Genomic DNA, 22,531 nt, shown 5'->3' with positions numbered 1-22,531 from the left:
AATCAGCACCGAGTTCTGTTTTAATTACTTTGAGCTTGAGGTGATGGCTAGATATCCCCAAGTAATGTCATAGAATGGTTAATGTAATACTCTAATTGTATGCTAATATCTAATTCTTTCTTTCTTGATGATGTTAGTGAACACGTTTTCAGAGAAGGATATTGTCAAACAAACACGTTGTCTTTTTAAACAAGACAGCATGTCTCATTGATGAAGGCACCTTGTGTTTAGACCATTTCAAGAGTAAGAACTCGACCTTATTGAGAATGAGAAGTGATCACTACGTGTTTTCCAGGGGAAGAGAAAGATCATGGTTTTTAGACTGGACAGAAAATAGGCGGTAAGGTGTTTCTGGGAGAGAAGAGTTTGTTTTTTCCTCTGACAAGGTGCCTCATTGTACACTGGGCATTTAATACTTAAATGTGATGCTTTGGTTTCTAAGGGATTGCTAAGTGGCTACACTGCTTTTGAAAGTGGGACTGAGATTCAGTCTCGCAGGCATGCCACTGCAATCTCATAAATTGCCACCTATCAACTAAGCTGCAGTATCTACTGGTGTATGCTCATAACCTCTCAGAATTTGAGGTAAGGCAATTAGCCTAGCCCTCTGTGAACAAGGTTTACACTAAATCATATTTCCTTGTATTTGTCATGGGCTAACAATTCTTATCAGGAAAATTGCCCTGGCTCAGCTGGCATGTGGTAACTGCAGTCATTTCATCGTATGTCTCTCCTTATTCTTAAGTTCTTTGTAGCAAAATTTATGGCACCTAACTTCAAGCTTTCACTCTAGTCTGTGAAAAGAGATTGGTATCTCTTAGGGCAATTCCTTCCACCTTAGGATGTCTAAAAGAGGTTGCATGAACTCCCTTCCTGAAGGTAGCGATTGCTCTTCATTGGCTGTAGAAGGCACCAACACGCTGTCTGAGGCCAGATTAATTCTACTTGTCTCTGCTTTGGAGGATTTCCTGTGTTGTTTTTAAGTGTTTACTTACAAAGCACTAAGCACAATTGGAATGCTTTGCTGATGTAGGAGAAAAATTATTTTTTTCTTATACTGACAGAAGCTGAGAGCTCTGTGTTCGGAAGTGCACTCAGTCCCCGGAAGAGGAAGCGCCTTTTATTTCCCTAATTGGCTAACCACTGCGGCTGATTAAAGAGCAAGTGGCCTTAATGTTTTTTTGAGGGAAATCTCAAGCAGTGTTCTATGACCAAAGTTATACATCTGTAACAGGAAAAAAAGGGTGATCTGTGGGAATCAGAAAACAAATTTGGAGAAACTGTAATGGGATTAGAAAAAGAAAAGTTGACTTGCATTTCAGATGGAACCTTACATACATAGTTTAAAAGTGCTTAAGACACAAGCTTCATTAAGTATACATTTTCATTCTTCCAGTAATACAGCGTTTCATTCATTCAACAATTTACATGATTTAAAATCTATAATAAATAAAAAGAAGCAATAAAACTCAAACTTTGTGAGGGAAATTGCAGTAAGAACTAAGAGGAGTACTTCATTAAGGACAAAAGGATGAAACCAGAGCCCATACTTAGGGTGGGGGAGTCAAGAGGCAGTGGCTTTCTATGAAAAATCTGTTTGACTTTCTTTGTGGTTGTTAACATTCATTCCCTGGTGAAGCATATTTCATGTTTTGCTTAACAAAATGTGTATGTCCCTAGAGTGTGCTGACATTTAATGTTCTGTAAGTATCATAAACCTGAACTCTAACATCCTTCTACTGTACAATGGCTTTCTTACTTTGTGCAACTCATGTAGCTATGGTAATAATCAGTAATTTTGAACTGTACCTAGGTGAAGCATTCCTGCCTGAATTGGTTTTCATATAGACTGTCAATTGTAAATAATTTACATTTAATATATAGTACTGTTTAAACTCATGTTGGTTACTTTAAAAAATTTACTACAGATATTAGAAAATTTGGAACAAGGCTTAGCTGAAGATGGAAGTATGACTAACATTACACAGGAGAACAGACAAGGTAGGTATTCTTTAAACATTTTTTTCACAGGCAGTGTGTTTTTATCGCTTGCCTAAGTATGCCAGAAGTTTTCACAAGGCTGCCCCAGAGTTGTTAAAACAGTATTTTTGTAATCTCATAGCCTACTCAGCCTCTGAAATGATACATCTTGTACTTTTATTTGCTGGAATTAATTTCACAGTTTTGCCCTTGATCAAACTGATGCACTAAATCAATTTTTTTCCTACTTAGAAGAAACAAAGAACATGTCTCCTATCCTTTAGTGATGAATATATAAGTGTTTTGCTGTTGCAGCTAGATGGATGTTTCATCTTAAGCCTTGTCTGACTGGCTCCTCTCGGTCCTCATGTCTGAAATCCACTAAATTTCTTTAGCTGGAGCTGCCATCATACAAGGGCTACACTGGCCTAGGATGCTGCTACATAGTTGGCTGAGTCTCACTGTAGCTGCGTGGTTACTTAGACTCCTGAAAAACCTAAGTCACTTTTTAGAGTACGATTTAGATTATATTAATCCACATCGTCATTTTCATGATTTTATATGCAATTATGTTTTTTTCCTGTTCCTCCTCTCTCAGTTGTTTAACTTCAATAGTATAGGATACATTACTGCATAAAGAAGGGTCATCAGGACAAATCAGTTGTCCAAGCATCTTTTTTTTTTTTTTAACAGAATTTATACTAATGAGGTCATTTGAGTACACTTAAGAATTGGACAAGAGGTGACATTTTAGGCATTGTTATGGATTATATGAACCACTCATGGTGCCTAGCAAGTTAAAAACATCATACCAAGAAAACAAAAACCTTTCAGCTTCAACTAACAGTCTAAGGAAATCTTACCAACTTCTTTCTAGGATAACATTCACCTAGAGCCTGTGGGAAGTAAAAGTCTGCCTCTGAGATAGGAAGAGGCTGAGTAGAGTTGTTAGCAGAGTTAAAAAATTACTATAAACAATTCCCTAAAACAACATCTATATGGAAGGGTGCAGACCTGTTTGAACTCTTCTGCCTGGTCTTCAAATTGACTGGATGTAAAGCAGCTTTAATGTGTTATTGTACTTGACTTAATACACCATCTAGATATGCCCTAAAAAAGTGAACGCACATGCGAGCAGCATATATCATAAAGGCATTTGCAAATATAGTCAAATGAATACATTTGCTACTCTTCTCAAAAGGGTTAGGAAAAAGAGAAATAATCTGATATTGAAGATTTATCCACAGCGTTCCAGGAGTTCTGTTCTTCTCTCCTTGTATCTACTGTTCTTCTTGCCTCTGTTCTCCTACCTACTTTTCCCTGTTATCCCCTTTCTGCCCTCATTTTTGTCCTTATTGTTCCCACATTCTTTTCCTTTTTACCCCTTTAAAACCAAGACACTGATTCCCCTTTAAGGTACAAGGACTTTCTCCTAGCTGTGTCATAATCCTTCGTCTTGCAGTCTGCCTCACTCGTGAGTTTCTGGCTCCTTGCTTTTCCTCTCTGCTGCTGCTTTAGAGCTGAGATGAGCTCAGGAGGAGGCATAGTTAGAAAAGCAGCAGCTAGTAGTTACCAAGGGACAAGGCTGCTGAAAATTCGAAGGGATCTTCGTATGTCTACTGTGCAGCTGCCTGTAGGTTTAAGACTGCGAAAAAGCCCATGGCACCTTTGCAGAGACTGTTGACTGCTATTGGCTGTGGAGGTCAGCCAGGTCTGCTCCCTGTCTGCTTCTTCACTGCATTTGGAGCTCCAGGAGGCTGATAATGGGTTTGGTTTTTTTCATGTGAGACTAGCTGAAGCAAACCTTATTAGCTTTATGTGAAGACAGCCTTAATTCATTATGGGGATTATGCTTAGCATGTAATTTCCTTATTGCTGGTGTAAGAAGGTGCTACACCGATCGATTCGTCGTGTATATCTCCTCTAGTCTGGAACAGAGCACCAGTTTTTCCAATAGGCACATTGCACCGCTTGCCTGGTAACACATTCTGTAAGATGCCAGTTTTGCAACTTCTCAGTGCACAGAGCTCCTATTGAAATGAATGGCAGCGTGGAGTATGGAGTCCTTGATAAATAACAAGGAAAAACAAATGCTTAGAGTGGAAGCATGACTGCATGGACCTGCAGAGTGGGTTTCAGGCATTTCAGTAACACACAGTGATTGGCTGTTGGGTTTTCGATTTTGTTTACTTCTTTGCAGGTTTTCTTTAACCCCTTTCTGCCAATGCTAAGAAGCTTCATCCCACAGGGCTACGCAATTTCCAGATCAGGTTCCTGTTCAGTTTATAGCACAGACTGAAGACATCTGATCTGTCTGCTTTGCAGTCCTTTTTGAGAACCGTAGCTGGTGCTATTGGATTTTTAACAGGAAACCTAGATGACTCCACTGCAGGAATCAACATCTAATTTGTTGTCACCTAAGTCCTAAAAAGCTGAATGTGGTTATCAAACTATGAGGACATGCGAAAAGGAAAGATTAACATAAGTGAAATAATAAAGGAGAGTTATTTCATTATGTCCAGGTTTTACAGACACCCACAAGGAAAGAAAAACAGAAATGTATCATAAAATATTTGCTCATGGTTTACATCATCCTCTTCATTAATAGCAGTAGGGATGTGTGGTCAAGGGGGAATTTCTAAAACAAAAGCTAGGAGTAACGAATGATTTTAAGGTACGGTGGATGAAATACTGGGTTCAGTCTTGGGCCCCACATTATGCCCCTCTTTTGACAAAGATAGTTAGGGAATATTCATGGGTTGTTTGTTTTGTTGTTGGAGAGGATTGAAGGAGTTTTTCTTCTTAGGAAGGGGAGTAGACATTTCACCAAGCTCTCTTATTTGTAATGGCATTTATGTGTGCTGAAAGAATTATCTACATGACCTGCCATGCTTTCATCAGAGACTACATTATTGATACAAATAAGTGGTCTCAGTTATCACAATCTCATTGAAATAGCCTGTTCTACCTTTCCTCCCCCCTTCTCAAATCACTACGGTGACCTTGACAGCTGATTGACTGAGACATTTATTTTCCAAATACACTAAATTAATACTCCTAATGTTTATTTTTGAGGATTAGAGGAATATTTCTAGCATTGATCTATGGTACTGTAATGCAAGAGAAAATAAGGATCTATGTGAACCATTCTCTTACAACATCAGGAGTCTGTCTGCAAAGCAAGAGAGAAAAATCTGCTGCTGCAGCTTTTAATGCCTGCAAGCTCCAGGAGCATGGGGAAAGGAGACAGGCTTGGCAGATTTTTTCCAGCATATCTCTAAGCCAGAGGCAAGCACAAACAGTCCCAGACTCAGACAGTTCTCACCCTGCGTGTTTTGGCTCTGAAATGACATTTTAGCTATGTTTGATTTTTGAGTTTATCACATTTAATGCTGTAGATTACATGTTTTTAAACTGATGCTCGTTATCACTTGAATCTTTTTATGCACCTTTTGTTCTGATATTGGAAAATGCGTGGCTTCTTTTAGTGTTTAATATTTGGCCTGAGCTCAAAGCTGAGTGGCTCTCTATTGCTCTGTGTTGTTGCATTGTGTATGGTCCCCAGAGCTGCTTGAGCAATTCCCTTGGAGAGATGCAGAATTTTCTGTCTGATGGTGCAGCATGGCTGAGAATTAAAAATTCTAGGCTAAAACCCAGTGGTGTTAACGAGGGGGATCTTTCAAAATCGTAATTCATAGGACCAATAATTGATGGCAAGAAAGAACCTCTAATTTATTTGTGCAAATTCACAAGCTGCTCTTATTTTGCAGCCTCTGTTCAGCTGTGGAGGTCACGTCTGGGCCGGGTGATGTACTCCATGGCAAACTGTCTGCTAATGATGAAGGTACGTGGGTGGCAGCAACTGCAGAGGTACCGTATATTCCAGAATAGAACGTCAGAGAAAGTGCAAGAGAATTACTGGTGCATAGATAAGGGAAGACTACCTGGCTGTACATAGAGGTTTTGCTTAGTGAAGAATTAATTAGACTTAATAATGTCTTATTTAATAGATAACCATTTGCAGTAATGTTCTTTGGGAACATAGCTGTACTTATTTCTTCCCAAATCATCCTGAAGAATATGCAATAACAATACAGAATTTGCATTTTTAAATTGAATTTTTCAAACACTTAACTAAATGCTGTAATTAAAAGCAATTACGTGCTCTTTTTCAAACTGCGCACTAGGAATGTTGCTCTATTTGTGAGCGTTAATAATACTGTAGCCTTGTATATGATGAAGATCGAGCACATCTAAATACATTCTCCTTTGTCAACTTATCTCAATTGTAAGATACCTTCTTTCAAGTTAAATCCTCACTAGTGAGTAGGGGGGGAAGAGAAAGGAATAAAAGCAAAAGTAACTGGCTTCCACTGCTGTTTTGGTTTTTTTTCCCCCTTGTTTCCCCCTTACTTTTTTAAGCAATCCTACTCCTTTTGGTGCAACGCTCTTAGCTTCTCCTTGTGTTCAGGAAGTAGAAATAAAATTTCTTCCGACGTTCACCTCATGGTCAGGGAAATAGGGATATTGCCATTCTGAGCTTGCAACAAACTGCTGTTATCCTGAGCTTAGCTGTACTTCACAGATCAATTAGCAGCAACAGCCTCGGAGCAGAGCTGTCAGCAGTATAATCTTCAGAGGCCAAGATTTGCACTCCTTGCTCCCTGCTCTTCGATTGCCCAAGGTCATGCCAAACCTGACCAAGGATGTTTACTAAGCTACTTCCCAAATAGGGCTCCATTCTTAGTATTACCGTACCTCAAAAAGCATGGATTTTTTAGTTAAGATCCAGTTATCCAAATACTACTTTACATGAAATGGAATATCCTTTTTATGAGAATTAGGGAAAACAGACATTTGTATTCAAATGATATTGCGATCAGAACATTTCTGTCTTGAATAGAAATAATTGTCCATTAAACTATGAGGTATTTTTAAGAAATAGTAAGCATTTGTGTTTTAAAGTAGGTACTTGACACAGGTTCAGTTTTTAAGGAACTTCCTTTTTTGAAAAGCAAGTGGAGAAAAGCACAAGTTGTCATCCCAAACGAAGTAGAATATATAAATAAGAAAATGCTGGTAATATATTTTTTCAAGAAGTTTACTTTACTTTTGACTGTGAATTGTTTTTAACACTTTCAGTATTTTTCTTCTCGCGTACACAAAAATCCACATGCATGCACGGTTCTTGCCTTTCTTCTGATTTGGTCGTGTCAGTGCTATCTTCTTCTAGTAATAAAAATATATTTGTGAATACCAATTATCACCTTTTTGGAAATGGTACTTCGGAAATACTGCAGTTCAGATACTTCTGAAGACCAATTGTACTTAGGACCTCTCTCACAGCTGTTAAGTTACAAATTTATGGTTCCACAGTAACTTCCAGATTACCTACAACTGCATGTTAATGCATAATTACTTCCATCTGAAATTTGCATTTCAGTGCATTGGCTATGGAGTAGTTGAGTCTTTCAGTTTTCAGAAATATCCCTATATGGAGGAGTGGGGAGTTTTTGAGAAAGATTTTTCAAACATAGTCATGTTGCAGTTAAAACCAGAGTAGTACATGAAGTTAATTTTTCTGCTTATGTGACAGGTCCTCTGTGAGAGAATTATATTGGTTATTTATAAATTTAATAATTTTTAAGACCATTCTAACATGCAGCAATGCTATAATCATCTTCTCCACCTTCTAGAGTATTCAGTATGAAACTACTTATTCAAATAATTTTTAAACACACTTTTGTTAATTCTTTCATGAACAATTACATTAATTGAACAGTTCCACATACTTATAATTTTTTTTGCTGTTGTGTAATGCACTTTTAAAACTGCATTTATTTTTATTCAAGTATTTCAAGTGTATGTAATTTAAAAAAACAACTGATTTCATTTTCCAAGTCAGTGCCATCTATTGCCATCTAGTGAACATTTACAATATTGCAATACAGTCATATTTGATCCCCAAATACTCTTAGGTGAATGGAATAGCTTGTGCTATTAGTAGATTAATAATAATAATTTATTAAAGTAAAACTATGTGACATCGGTATAAAAAAAGAAAAACTGATTATCTTATTTTTACTAACCTCTTTCTTTGGCCAAAAAACTTCAGTAGTATTTAATAGGGAACAATTTTGACAGGATTGACTCTTGAAAATAAAAAAACTTTGATTAGAAGTTGGGCCTATAACTATTTAAATTTACTTCAGTTATCCTCAACCCTAATTAGGTTTATTTCATGTCATATCTCTTCTGCATTACTCATCTCACTCAAGGAGTTCTGTTTACGTAGCACAATGATTTTTCTCTTTTTAAATACAGCCTCGTTTCATAGCTAAACATCTCATTACATTATTGAGATGGAGGGGTATATTGTTTTGAAGGTAGTGAGTGAGGTGCAAATAAGTGATTCACCCAGACTTGCGTAAGAAAGCTATAGTGGAACAGGAAATTAATCACACATCTCCTTTACCCTGGGACCATCTTTCCTAGGTACTGAATTCTGCCTGCTGTGTCCTTTTATCTGTGTGACCGATGATCCAGTTCGGTAGCAGTTTAAGGCAGTCTTACTATATGGTCTTTTCCTGTTCATCCCCTTTTTTTTGTACAGCCTTTCTTAAATGTATTCTTGCTTCCTTCTGTGCACCACTATTGGACTTAACCAAGTGACAAAAACAAAGAAATGGTGGATCTCAGTTATATCAACTGAATTGGCTTTTCCCATTTCATGTGAACAAGGGGCAACTTAAGGGAGGAGGTGGAAATACAGCAGGAAGGGAAGAGGAGACCATGTAATATGTGTCACTGTAGACTTCCGTTTACAAAAAATGTGGGCTTAAGTCACTATGAAAGCATACCCTGAATATACCAGCATCAGGGAATATTCATTTAAAATGCAACTGATGATGTACATTGCTTCATTTCAACAATCTAATTGCAAAACGTCTGTCATTTTACTAAATCACCATGAAGTGTCTTGAAAACTTTTTAAATTCTTTTCATCTGAGCTAAAATCGCTTTTGACATTATCTTACCAGATTTTTACCTCTCTGAGGAATAAACACTTAAGTACTTTCCATATGTATTATAAATGCACTCTAATTAAAGGCACATTTTGCACTTTCTAGATTTTTTTCAGTGTTGTCTTAGCTTTGTAGAACTTGCCCTTCATAAAAACAAAAGCATTAGAATTGATTTTAATTTGGGTCTAATACAATTAAAACTGTACAAAGAAGGAGGTAACAGCTTGTACTAATGACGCAAGGGACTGATGCCTAAGGACTTTGGTTCCTCTATGATTTAAAGGAGAAAGACTGCATGAATCATCGTGTCTTTTGCCTAACTGTGCTGCAGTACTGCTCTTTGGATTCATAACACTGTGAATCTCTGGTTCCATAACCCTTCCACAAGTGCACTAGATAGAGAGGAAGGATAAGTTATCCCTGTCCTCTCTTCCCAAAATATAGTATTTATGAACTATACACTTTGTATAACTAAAGCTGATATTTAGTCTACGGTTTATTGAACCTACTCTCAGCATTCTACACATCATGGTCATTTATACTTATTTCTAAATATGTCATAATTAATATTTTAAGTACTTAAGGTGGTGGTGAGGGAAACATGAAAATGTATAATGCAGTGACCATGAAGGGAAATACAGTTATACTGCAGTGCATCAAAGGAAGAACAAACCCCACTTGCCATTTCTGTGCAAGCAGATCCAATGGCTTACTAGAACTATTTTGGATGAGTATATTTACGTTAGCTACAACTTTTCATAATAAAAGAGATTTTGAATTATAAAATAGTAGGCCAACTCTCATTCATATCCTGAACTGTGTAACTTCAGTGCTTCTTTTGGGATTTTTTAATGAAGGTGTGGAAAATCTGAAGGCTCGCAATCTTTAGAAATTAAAGACCATGACAATACATCAGCCCCACCTTTAAGTCTTAAGATCACAAGCTGTAGTCTTTGGGTTTTTTACTGGCAGTACCTAATATGTCTTACTCCTCACAACCACAACTTGTATCAACCAAGACTTCGCTCCTCTGGGAGGGTGTCTTATTTATCATTCTGTCAGACAATTTTTCGTGTACCATGTCACATTAGCAAAGCTGGGAATGAAAACAAAGTCTTTAGTAAATGAGACCAAATCTAATCTACTTTACAATATGCTCCTTCAGAGGAGGAACTGTCAGATAAGATGCTTTTATAACTTACCATTGAATAGTATCATTCTGTAGCACATGTAGGATACTCCAGAAATCTAATACTGCTTCCATGATAGTGTGTGGGGAAGAGTAAATGTATATAAAACTCACTGTGGGATCCTGGAGTTACTACAAAATGAGGTTGTATTTAGAAGGGAGCCTGGAGTGATAATGTTTTACAGTTTCATCCTGGGGCCATCCTCGCCTATGCTTAGGGGTGGCTTTGGACATGTATAACTTAGTCTCTTGTCATCTCCTGGAAGAAATGGGTCCCATTCCTGTGATAGGTACTGCAAGGCATGGGGTAGATAAGCACAGATGCTATGTGCTTTGCTGTCGTATGGAGACAGGGTGCCATACTGACAAGTACAGTGCATAGACTCTTAATGCTTCACCTCTACTCTCACATTTTAGGAGGTGTGAATGTTTACGTACTCCTAGTTATAACGCATATGGTGATGTACAGTCACTTGATAGGGAATGCAAAAGGGGAGGAGGGTTTGTTTGCCTGACTAGGCCAAGTCCATGAAGCCCCTGCAGCATGGACCTCCAAGACATTACTTGGCTGCTTGTTCCTACCAAGGCCGGCTACTACCTACACCAGGAAGCCTGTGGTGTTATAATTGCGCAAACAGTGCCCCCTCGTGCAGCTTCTTCTGGCTGAGACTTTTCTGCAGTCAAATCATGCTAAGCTGTAAACTAAGCTGACAGAAGCACTTTTCTATCAGCTTAACTGCATGATCTCCTGGGAGTTGTTTCTACATCAGTTTGGGGATGCGACTTTAAAGCCCCTGTCCCTCATGGTTGTGCTACACATCTTTGTTGTGTAGCCTACGCCTTAAAGCGTGCATGAGACTGAGCGCTGGGTAAGGGGCAGCTTTAGACCACAGAACGGAAGACATTGAGCACAAAAGCTAGAATTTTATATAATAAAATTATTTCTCCAGTGAGCACATTTTATGCTTAAAGGGATAAAATTCACAGTCATAGACAATCCTTCAGATTTTATGCATGACGCTCTTGCAGGTGTTAATAGCTAATAGAAGCATGGCTGGGGTTCCTCTAAGGAACCAGTTCAGAGGGTCCCTATTCCAAGTTTTTTATACCTACCTAACACAGTGGGACTCTATGATCAATGAAGTCCTTTAGTGAGAGCTGTTACAATGAAAATTGAGTTTTTCTTAAGTCATAAATTTGTGAAAAATTTTGGTAGCATAAATTTCATCATGTCTGAGTTCTAAGTGCTAAATAAATCAGAATTTAAATAAATGTTTTTGTGTATATGGCCCGTTGTCTTTTCTCTGAACTCTTTCTGTTACCAATAATAAGCATGAACATGGCATGACACACTAGAATTGGAATAAACTCTAAATGTTGGCAATTAACTGTTCAGAATTAATCATTATACCCACAATATACAAGTTGTTTGCAAAAGAAAGGTCCTGCAGAGTGCCTCCTGGGCTGTTTAAGTCAGCCTCTACTATTATAGGACATGTAATTTCTCTCATACGCAGATCAGATTTCAGAGACTTCTCTTGATTTTTTGTGTGTATGAAACAATTAGTATGTTCCAAATGGTGACCTGGTGCACGGGTCAAGTAGGGTTCAGTTAAGTGTCACCTCAGGAAAAGAAATTCATTATACCTGGGGCACATTGCCTCCTCAGACTAAGCAGGAGATGAAGAAAAAGTACCTTTACCAGTAGCTGTGTTCACTTCAGGGACAAGTTAAATGAGTACTATAATTTGACCAAGAAAAATGGTAAGGTAGAGAGTATCCCAAGATGCCTGTGCAGTTTTGAAAGATTATTCTTTGATGTCTTTTGCTTCCTAACACCCACCACAAATTCTTCTATTAAGATAAAGGGCAGGACTGTCAGGAATCACCAAATCAGTACAGCACAGAGTCTTCTGTCTTTGCATGTGCCTGGCTTTTATAAGGAAATGCGGGCTTTCTCTGCCTCTGCTCTGGATTGCTCCAAGAAGCTATAGCTGAGGCTAGTGCAACCCTGTGCCCTGTGAATGTACCTACTACGTGTCTTCCAGCCAGCATAGAGCACATGCAGAGTTTCTCATGTATGCCTGCCAAAAACCATGTAGCCAGGCTCTAGAAGTTATTTACTGCCTAGATCATTGAATTACTGTGGTTTAACCGTGAAACAGCTGGACTGCAGTAACCAGTCACGTGGGTATTTTTTTCCTGTGGGAAATGGGACCATGATTTTGTTTAATGCTCTGTTGCTGGTCATTGTCTGGAGGGTACGGTTGCACTGCATCTTGAGCAGGCAGATCTCAGAGCTGCCACTTGCCAGCACGGTCTTTGTGAAGGTGGGTGTGTGCGGGGCCACTTGCAAAGCTTCCTGGAGTTCAGAACCAGCCCACCCCTCGCTTAGTTTTAGCCCAAATCAGTTTTCTATTTAGATTACCTGCTCATTTTCCTTTTACACGGTATGGTAGAAGGGAACAAGGGTTTGAGTGGAGGGATAGAAAAGGTCTTGTTCCCCTTGGCAGTAGTGCTAGTTTGTCATCTGAAAATGTGAATGAATTGGAGCTTCTGACACATTATATTTTTTAGAAGTTAAGAGCATGTGCACAAGCAGTTCCCAAAGCTTCGGAACATAGTTTGTTAAACCATGTAAATTATACATATATTTGAAACATGAGACACTTCTCAAGTATGTATACTCTAGTCATACAGAAGGCTTTTGACTTTCATCCTAAATCATAATCTAAACTGAAGAATAAACGTTCAGATTTTTTGTTCTTGGCATTGAGCTACAAACAGAATATGATCCAGTTGAAAAAAAAAAAAAAAGGAAGATCCCCTGTGCATGCAGTTCCAGTATAACTAAGAAAAAAACAATAGAGTCAGTTACTAGTGCGTACAGTGATAGGTAGAAATTCTGTCCCACTGACAAGATGCAATTACTTTAATTCTGTTTGAACGTGTCTTTAAAAAGAAGGCGACATAATGGCTGAAGAATGCTGAGCTTAAATATCTGGTCATGTGCTTTTGCTTTTCACCCCTTAGGACTATGTGCTTGCTGTAGATGCTTATCACACCGTCATCAAGTATTACCCACAGCAAGAGCCTCAGCTGTTGAGTGGAATTGGAAGGATTTTCCTTCAGGTATGCATTTTATTCTAAATCTGCTAGGTAATACTGCTGTTGACAGCTATGTAGTGAATAATTGTTGCATTTAAAACCATAGCTATTTTTATAGGGCACGTATCAAATTGTAGAGGCAGTGGTCAAAACAAAAAAATCTTATACCAAGTGATATTAGATAAAGTTAGGAAATATAAAGCACCTATAATATTAAAAGTACATGCATGTACATAAGCAAAGAACATGCTGTAGAAAATTATGCTAGTAATTTAACCAAAGAGCAACATTCTGCTTTCCCTAAAACTAATGGTAAAGCTCCCATTGACTTCAGTGAGCCAGAATTTCACTAAAAATCTCATTTCTCACTGCCTCAAACTGCATGCAGCTCTCAGTCACACTGTATAACTGCCATCTTCATCTAGAAAAAATTTCAGAGTTTCCTTCTTTTGTCCAGGTTATATCCTTGCGAAGACGGGGGAGGGCACATTAAAAGCAAAAACAGGACTGCACAAGTATAATAAATTTCCATGTAGCTATGTACTTACCATAATAAGTAAAAAAGTAGTACTTTTTTGTTTATCAGAAAATTATGCATCTAAATAATTAGTATCTGATTGTTTTAAATTTTAGTATCTCACAAGTCCTTTGCAGTTCTTTCATATTTCTGATACTGATATTTCAAACTTTTCCTTTTTTGTCTACTTCCTTTTATTATTTATTAAAAATCTAATTTTGAGTTGTCAAGTATTTACAAACAATCTTATTTGTAGCATTCGTGTTATAAAATTATATTGAAATGGAATAATTTACTCTTGATAGATAATTAAATCATTAATATTGTTTACTTGAAATCACAGAATGTCATTCAAACTCAGTTATGGATTTTTGGTTCTCAGCAGGAACATGTTTTCACAGTGTGGTAGACATGTTTGTCTTTAAAAGTCTCTGATTTAAAGTGCATCTTCATCACTATAGAGCAATTTTATGATATTGGCTGTGTGCCATAATTATTACCTAAATAGGCAACCTAGTAATTATGCATATTAAAGAATGGTACTGTAAATATGCATAATACTATTGGAAATACAAGTTATTAATAGTTCCGGTCTTACTGGGAAAATGACTGGCTACATTACTGGTACTGCCTTGCTGACAAGAGTGTCTATCCTAGTGTCACACTCTCCAGTCTGTTAGTAGCTTGGTTGGCTATAGAAAAATTTTCACTCTCAGGAGGAAAGCATCTCCTAACTTCGGAAAGAATTACGTGCACCCAGTTTCAAAAGTGATGTTCGCAGGCTCCGTATAGAGCAATTTGAAGTCATTGACCTCCGTGATGTTGGCTGTGACAACAGGCCTTTAGTATTTAGTGGTTTTACTGTCAGAACTGGACATAGCAAAAGGAAGTATGAAGAGCCCTTGATATTTTCATGTGATCCTAGATAGTAGTTAATGAAAAGCATCACTTCTAATGTTTTCCTTTCTTCTAGCACCTTAAGGAGATAATCTTTTATTGTTTGGCACATTGTCTTTTTTTCGTGACAAAATCTTCAGCTCTGTCTGGAGGGTACTGTTGCAATAGATGCCAGATTTTGATGTATTAAGAGAAATAATCAGTGTACAGGTAAACAAAACCAAGAAGTTCAAATCAAAGAAAGAGAAATGTGTTGCAGGGCTGGGCACCATCATTTTGGTAAGACCACTCTGCAGTATGTGTGCACTGTTGATGAGGCACGCTGTGAGAAAAGTAAACCTCTTGCAGGTAAAATGGGAAAGCAATTTTCTCTTATTCAAATGTCACAGCTTCTCAAAAACGGGTAGTGATTCCCAAATAACCTCAGACTGTTCTCTTAACATCCAAGAGAGGCACAAGGAAGCCAGATTTTAGCTGCTTATCAGTCACAGATACTGTTTGAAACAAATCAATAATGTAGAATGAAGTGTAAGTTCAAGAGTTAAATAGAAAAAAAAGGTAACCTTTTTCAACATATAAAACCTTACTTTGTGTGTGATTTTTTTTTCGTAATTAAATTGAGCTTACTAGTTTAAGACACCATGTCGTCTTTATCTTCACATGTAGTGTGGCATAAAGAGGCCTAGATCTGATGTACAGCCTTCAGCTGTTAAGCCACACTTCACATAAGTGGGAAATGAGGATGAGAGAAATGGAGAATGCAGGAAAAGACAGAGGCTATCACAGAGAAATTTTCAGAAGCACTGTAATTCTGTCAGCGATCACCTGACTTGTAAAACAGAAATTCACATGAAATGGGGAAATGGTGAAGACATTTTAGTCTCTAGGATATTATTGTATGTTGCTAATAGACTCTGCTTGCTGGCTGACCTATCCAAAATTTCCATTTAAATAACTACATTAAAGAATTTAGAAAGTGGAAAGCTGCCTGACCTTACCCTCTGCAATAGATTGCTGCAAAACAGAGTTAAAAGCAATAAATAAATCCTAGGAGTACTTAAGAAAAATAATCTTGGTTTCCAGACAAACAACAAACTTAAGTGCATAGTATATTGGAGGCTCCTTGTTAGAGGATATGATTATTTGAGGTTAACAGAGGAATTTTCATTTTTATTCAAAGTGCTAATTATTATTAGATACTGAAGTCATGTTTTCTGAACTAAGTTAAATAAAGTTGATGAAGACCACTTTAAATATTTAACATTTTAATGACTAATTAAAACTAATTCTTTCTTTTAAATGTTCTGCCAAAAAAAAAGTAAACTGTTTCCCCTCAGTGGGAAAAATGAGAATTAAAAGTTTGGCATGTTTGCTGAGAAGATACAAGATGCTGCTAAGAAATGAGAACTCTTCATGATCACAAATAAGGTGTAATTAATCTCAAAGCATATTAGATTTGGACTCATCAAGCTCCCAGTGGAGCAACCTGGTAGTTTGCTTTAGAAATGGATTATTCTCATGGTTAGGGGCTTCCTTCTAATTTCCAGGCTAAAAATATTCAAGGACGGATTCATTTACACTTGTACCAGCATTATCCTTTAGTTAGAAGTAACTATTTTCTTGGTGGTTTACACCTTTATTTGTGGAAAGAAATTGTATCTTTTGTCATTATAACTGAATGTACAAGTTTTTAGAATGAATAATGCTTGATTTCTTTGAGTCAAGTTATGTAACATCTGGGAGAAACGCATCTCTCTCATTAGCTAGAGTATTAATGGGTATTCCATAAATGCTTTGGTAGATGGACAGTTGCATCTTCGAGTGCAATTGGATCATCCCCTAAATGTAAAGAATAATAATTTCTTTATGTTGTCAAGGGAGAGGTCTTGTGGTTAGAGGTAAATCAGTACCAGTCATACAATTGATGTTAGTAGGGCTTTGGATACCGTCACTGTGATACTCCCATAAGCAAATTGGGAAGAAATCTAGATGAAACCTTAAAATGCATGTTTGCTGTGTCTGAAAAGTGTACTGGGAGAGTCATTCACTGGAAGACTAGAAGGACTTGCTAGATGATCTTTTCCACAAGGATCCCTTTAGGGTTTGCAGTGTTTTTATTTTTCAGTTAAGTGCTTGTACGATGAAATTAGAAACATGCTTGTAAAATGTACCAAGCTGGGAGTGGTACAGACACTATGAAGGGCAGGATCAGAATGCAAAATAATCTTGACAGGTTGAGAAACCGAAATGTTAAATTGGCTGTGAGTCAAACAGCAAAGGCAAAATACTACCAAAGACTGGGAGTAATACACAAATACACAATGGGAAACAACTAACGAGATACTGTTCTGTAGAAAGGAATTAGGCTAAGTGTAAGCATACTACACATGGGTAAACAAATTGGGCTTCCAAAATACTGTGGCATAGAAGCAAACTTCATATTCACGTGTGAAACATAAAGTAATTCTTCCATTCTCACTGCTGGTGAGAGATCAGTTGGGGATCAGCTGGATCACAGGGAGAATGTGAAGTAACAGGAGAGAGTTCAGAGCAGAACAGCAAGAATGATCAGAGAATCCAGAAAGCATTATCTATGAGAAGGGGGTGAACACTGATTTGCTTGAAAATCGATTCTCATTTTAGAAGAAGAAACACAGGAGAAAGTGCAATAAAAATTTTCAAGTATGTAAAAGGCTGTTAAAAAAGAGGAGTTGTACTATTCTCCCTGACCACTCACTATGGATAAGACGAAGAGTTGGGGTAAAAAGTGCAGCAAGGTAGACTTAAGAGTGTATTTTGTAATACTAAGGGTATGTAAGAATTCTGGAATAAGTTTCCTAGGGAGGTTGTGTAATATTGGCCATCTGAGAGCTTTAAGGAGTCTTAAACACATTTGTCACAAACATTTTTGGTAATGTTGGTCCTGTTCTTGAAGAAAAAGGTGATCTCTTGAGGGCCCCCTGAAGCACCCCACCTGAGGGCTGCCTGGTTTCCATGGCTTTATGCTCCTGAACTAGTTTGGTTTCCCTCCCTTTGATAGATTTATTTTACCCAATAGTAAGTTTTCTTCACCTTCCATCCCTGCAGCGCAAAATTAGACACTATATTGTGAAACCTTAACAAAAGTATGAGTGTATGCTTCTATGAACCATGCATTGCTAACTTATTTACCAAAGGGGTCTTCTTCAAAGAATATTTTTTTTTCATCTCAGTTAGCAATGTATGTGCCATACCCTTAGGTGAAATACGCCTTCCTTTCTAGGAATCCCCTTCCCCGTCCCATCCTCCCCCTTAAAATCTGTTCCTCTTTACGCCAGCTTTCAAATTCCTCATTCCTTCAGCCTGCACAATCCACTCACCACTATTTTTCAATCTGCAAATGGACTGTCTCCCCAATACCCTCAGTGACCTCTTGCATTGGGGTTGTTTTCTGACATGTTTTGGTTTGATGCGCTGAAGTCATCCTGTGGTCCCTGGCTATGACCCATAAGCTGTGGGCTGACCACATAGAGGTCCTATGCTAGCTACCAGGCTATTGTATTCCAGTTCTCCTGCCTATTGACAGCTTCTGCCTGTGGGCAGTGTCTGTCTTCACTTCCTGCAGTGTAACACCCAGTCTCACTGGACGTAATTCTGACCTTTTCTCATTTTCAGCTAATTTTACAAGCTCTCGAGTCAGTTAAAGCAAAAGAGCCAAATGAGGAGGTGGGCCATCCCTGCCATACAGTCCATGAATGCTCCACAGCTAAGAAACGCTGCTTTAGATAAAACTGCGCATGCTTTTGGGGTTCTTTTCATGATCTTAACATGGCTTTTCAAATACCTTGTTTGATAACAGGCATTACCCAATCAGCTTGGTACCAAACAATTAGATAACGGACTTTGATATGTTTTCATGTTCTTATCCTTTGTAAAAGATATAATCAGGCTGGATCTCTTTTCTTCTTATTGTGGTAACTTTCTTATGATTTTACTGCCTAGATTGGAGACATAAAAACTGCAGAAAAATATTTTCAAGACGTTGAGAAAGCGACTCATAAATTGGATGGACTACAGAGCCAAATTATGGTTTTAATGAACAGGTAGATAATTTAATAGCTAAATGAAACTTTAAAATATAGTTTTGCAAAGTATGCATTGTGAGCATTAAACTACCCTTGAGACAATCCCATTCTCTTTCTCTCTTTTATGTAACTACATCTGTCATAAGTGGGACTGAATGGCATACAGACCCAGGAGATCTGTATTACTCGGTACAGTCATATTATCCTGGATTGAAACTGTGATCCTTCAGTTGATTTTACAAAGCTTTTTCTCATTCTTCCAGGCATTGCATATTTCACTCTGCTTTTTCAATATACATTTGCATAAATAACTCTTAGGAGAGGAGAAGCTATTTTGGGCCCTTATCCTACAGTCAGATCTGCTAGTAAAGTTACTGCCTGATAGTTTCAAAGAATGCTGGAATACATTGTAGTAAATTGAGCTGCATGATGGGGGGGCTCAGTCTGTAACGGTTAGCACATTGGCTTAATATATTTAGAAAATACTATTCAAAAGTGCTCTGAAAATTATATAGCATGGCTAATTTCATGAAGGGAAATAATTCCAGGAAGAGAGTATCTGCATTTAAATTAATAAAAGCACAATGAAGACTGTTGCTTTGGTAGGCAGAATATATAATAGCCAAATGATCCAAGTTGTCATTCCATTTGTCTGTAAATCAGTGTCTCCTTGCTGGTTGTAATTACACCGTGAAGAGCAAATGTCAGAAACTCTCACATCTATAATAGGAAAAATAAAAAATGGTGTCCATTCTTTTTAAAATGTATTATTATCACCTTGGGTTTTTGAGGAGAACTCATTCATATGTCACTTACTTTCTAGAGCATTTCTCCACCTTGGTCAGAATAATTTTGCAGAAGCTCATCGATTTTTCACAGAAATTTTAAGGATCGACTCATCAAATGCTGTGGTAAATCTCCAAATTGCTACATTTATAATGAACGCCTAAATTATTCTTGTAATGCCTCGTGTGGATTTAATTAGTACCCAGAGTATGCTCAGAGTTTTATAGAAAAATTAGATGTGGCATGTGTGCCAAAGGGGTTTTAGTATACATAAGGGTAAGATACAAAATGGGATGGGAAATGAAGAACCAGTCTGTATGAAGGGCATGAATACTTAGGCATGCATGTAGACATTCCAAAACATGTTTTATGGGATCTTCGCAAAAGCACTTTTTTTTTGCATTCACTGTTTTTAGTGTAGACATGCATGTCAGAAAAAGAAATGGCAGCTGCCAACGTATATAAGATTAACTTGATTTCGCACAACATTGAAGGGATATTGTAATTTTCAACATGACATTTTTAACACGTTGCATATCAGAGCCTTGGATTCCCATCAAAAGAGGAGATCAAAGAAGAGCTGTTTATTTACTTTTGGGTTTTGTACATTTGGCAGCTTTCAGTGCATGGTCATATAAGAGTGTTCCTAAGAACTGAGACACCTTACCTTACCGCCAGCAGCCTGATCCAAGGCCATTTAAAGACTGAGGGGACTGAGTTAAGAAGCACATGAATTGCATCATTTTGCAGGCTGTAAAATAGTATGTATTATATAGCGCACGAGATCAGTAAGGTTTCCTGAAGGGGAGAGAAAAAGAATTTTTTTAAAAGTGTGTGTTCCTCCTTTATCTGCAGCTTTCAGAAAGTGTGAAAGTTTCTGCTGCTAAACATGTTCTATGACTTTGTACTGTTGGAATCTTTCAGTAACTCATAAAACCTGTTTTGTGTGGAAAGGAAAATGGAAGCTGACTTGATCATTTATGATGTATTTAGACTGCCCTATCTGCTGCATGTACTTGAAGTCAGTTGTAGATGCCTTTGTGATAAGATAATTTGTTCCTGTTGCCTATGTGGATCTTCTATATGTAAGCCAGAGAGAAAAACACTTCTGAAGATACAGTGAAGTCATTAAAAAACCCCCTATGAAAATGACAGCATGCAGAGGCTCATGTAGTTTCTGAAATCTCTTTCAGTTGACTTTCAAAATTAACCTACTAATGTCCTATATTACTTATATTTCATTTTAGACTCTTACCTTTTAGAGTTTCAGCTCTTAGAAGTCAGCAGGTCCTACTGGCACAGGAAAAATCTTGAGAATAACAACAAGAAAAGTATTGGATTGTATGACTGATAATGTATTTTAGTTACTTGCACACACACACACAAAATAGTCATTCTTAGCACATGGTAAATCTGTTGTAACCCCAAATGCTAGACTTCGTTTTTTCCTTCTCTCTCATTGCTTGTAAATACATATACACACACACACACACACTTATTTATTTACAATATATTTTTCTCTAGGCTAATAACAATGCTGCTGTTTGTCTTCTTTATCTGGGAAAACTGAAGGATTCCCTCCGGCAATTGGAAGGAATGGTTCAGCAGGACCCTAAACACTACCTACATGAGAGTGTTCTCTTCAACTTGACAACTATGTATGAACTGGAGTCCTCTCGCAGTATGCAGAAGAAGCAGGCGCTTTTAGAGGCTGTAGCTATCAAAGAGGGCGATAGCTTTAATACTCAGTGTCTCAAGTTAGGATAGATCATTTCCAACTAATCTTTTCCAGCAAGGCTGATTTTTTAAATTGTATATACTCTTGCTAATGTGTAAATGTGAAATAAAATCTATTCCATTATGAATATTCAGTGGCATTACTACAGTATCTGTTGTCTAACAATCCTACCATTGTGAAGACTTTGTGCTGACCTAGAGTCAGCTTCATCCCTACAAGTCTATTACTGTTATTCTTCATTACAGTGTACGAGATATATATATATATATATAGTCAATCACTCAGATTCTTTTTATAAGAAAAACTGAATTTGACCTTATATTGTCTTGGTGATTGCTATAGTTTTTCAGTAATTAGTGAGCAAATCACGAGCTACTTTCATCAGCTAAGAGCTACTGACAGAATACCAGTATGTGTATTCTAGAAATGAAATTTTGAATGCACTTCTCTTCACTTGCTTCTACTGTGTGTGTCTCATTTTGCCCCCATCAAACTATAGAATCATAGAATCATAAAATGGTTTGGCTTGGAAGGGACCTTAAAGATCATCTAGTTCCAACCCCCCGGCCATGGGCAGGGACACCTTCCACTAGACCAGGTTGCTCAAACTCCCATCGAGCCTGGCCTTGAACACTTCCAGGGATGGGGCATCCACAGCTTCTCTGGGAAACCTGTTCCAGTGCTTCACCACCCTCATAGAGAAGAATTTCTTCCTCCAAAACCAGGACATACCTAATCTAAATCTACCCTCTTTCAGTTTAAAGCCATTACCCCTTGTGCTATCACTCCATGCCCTTGTAAAAAGTCCCTCTCCAGCTTTCTTGTAGGCCCCCTTCAGGTACTGATAGGCTGCTATAAGGTCTCCCTGGAGCCTTCTCTTCTCTGGGCTGAACAACCCCAACTCTCTCAGCCTTTCTTCATAGGAGAGGTGTTCCATCCCCCTGATCATCTTCGTGGCCCTCCTCTGGACTCGCTCTAACGGGTCCATGTCCTTCTTACTTTGGGGGGCTCCAGGGCTGGACACAGTACTCCAGGTGGGGTCTCACCAGAGCAGAGTAGAGGGGGAGAATCACCTCCCTCAACCTGCTGGTCACACTTCCTTTGACGCAACCCAGAATACCGTTGGCTTTCTGGGCTGCAAGCACACATTGCCTTGTCATGTTGAGCTTCTCATCAACCAACACCCCCAAGTCCTTCTCCTCAGGGCTGCTCTCAATCCATTCTCTG

General features: G+C 38.0%; 1 protein-coding gene across 3 annotated transcripts in view; it reads left to right on the top strand.

Annotated features, from left to right (window-relative positions):
- The window catches only part of TRAPPC12 (trafficking protein particle complex 12), a 56,272-nt gene extending 34,841 nt beyond the window's left edge, over positions 1-21,431 (top strand). For 2 of the 3 annotated variants that reach the window (XM_009275600.2, XM_009275599.2), the window contains 6 exons: positions 1,929-2,001; positions 5,751-5,824; positions 13,228-13,326; positions 18,698-18,798; positions 19,604-19,691; positions 21,091-21,431. In XM_009275600.2, the coding sequence (XP_009273875.1) occupies positions 1,929-2,001; positions 5,751-5,824; positions 13,228-13,326; positions 18,698-18,798; positions 19,604-19,691; positions 21,091-21,333 (678 nt within the window). In that variant the 3' untranslated portion in view covers positions 21,334-21,431. The remainder of the gene's footprint in view (positions 1-1,928; positions 2,002-5,750; positions 5,825-13,227; positions 13,327-18,697; positions 18,799-19,603; positions 19,692-21,090) is intronic. The other variant, XM_009275602.2, reaches the window with a different exon arrangement.
- Positions 21,432-22,531: the final 1,100 nt, after the last annotated feature.

This window comes from Aptenodytes forsteri, unplaced genomic scaffold, assembly GCF_000699145.1.
Source record: "Aptenodytes forsteri isolate BGI_AS27 unplaced genomic scaffold, ASM69914v1 Scaffold94, whole genome shotgun sequence".
In the NCBI taxonomy this organism is placed as follows: domain Eukaryota; kingdom Metazoa; phylum Chordata; class Aves; order Sphenisciformes; family Spheniscidae; genus Aptenodytes; species Aptenodytes forsteri.
This window is presented reverse-complemented; position numbering and strand designations above follow the sequence as displayed.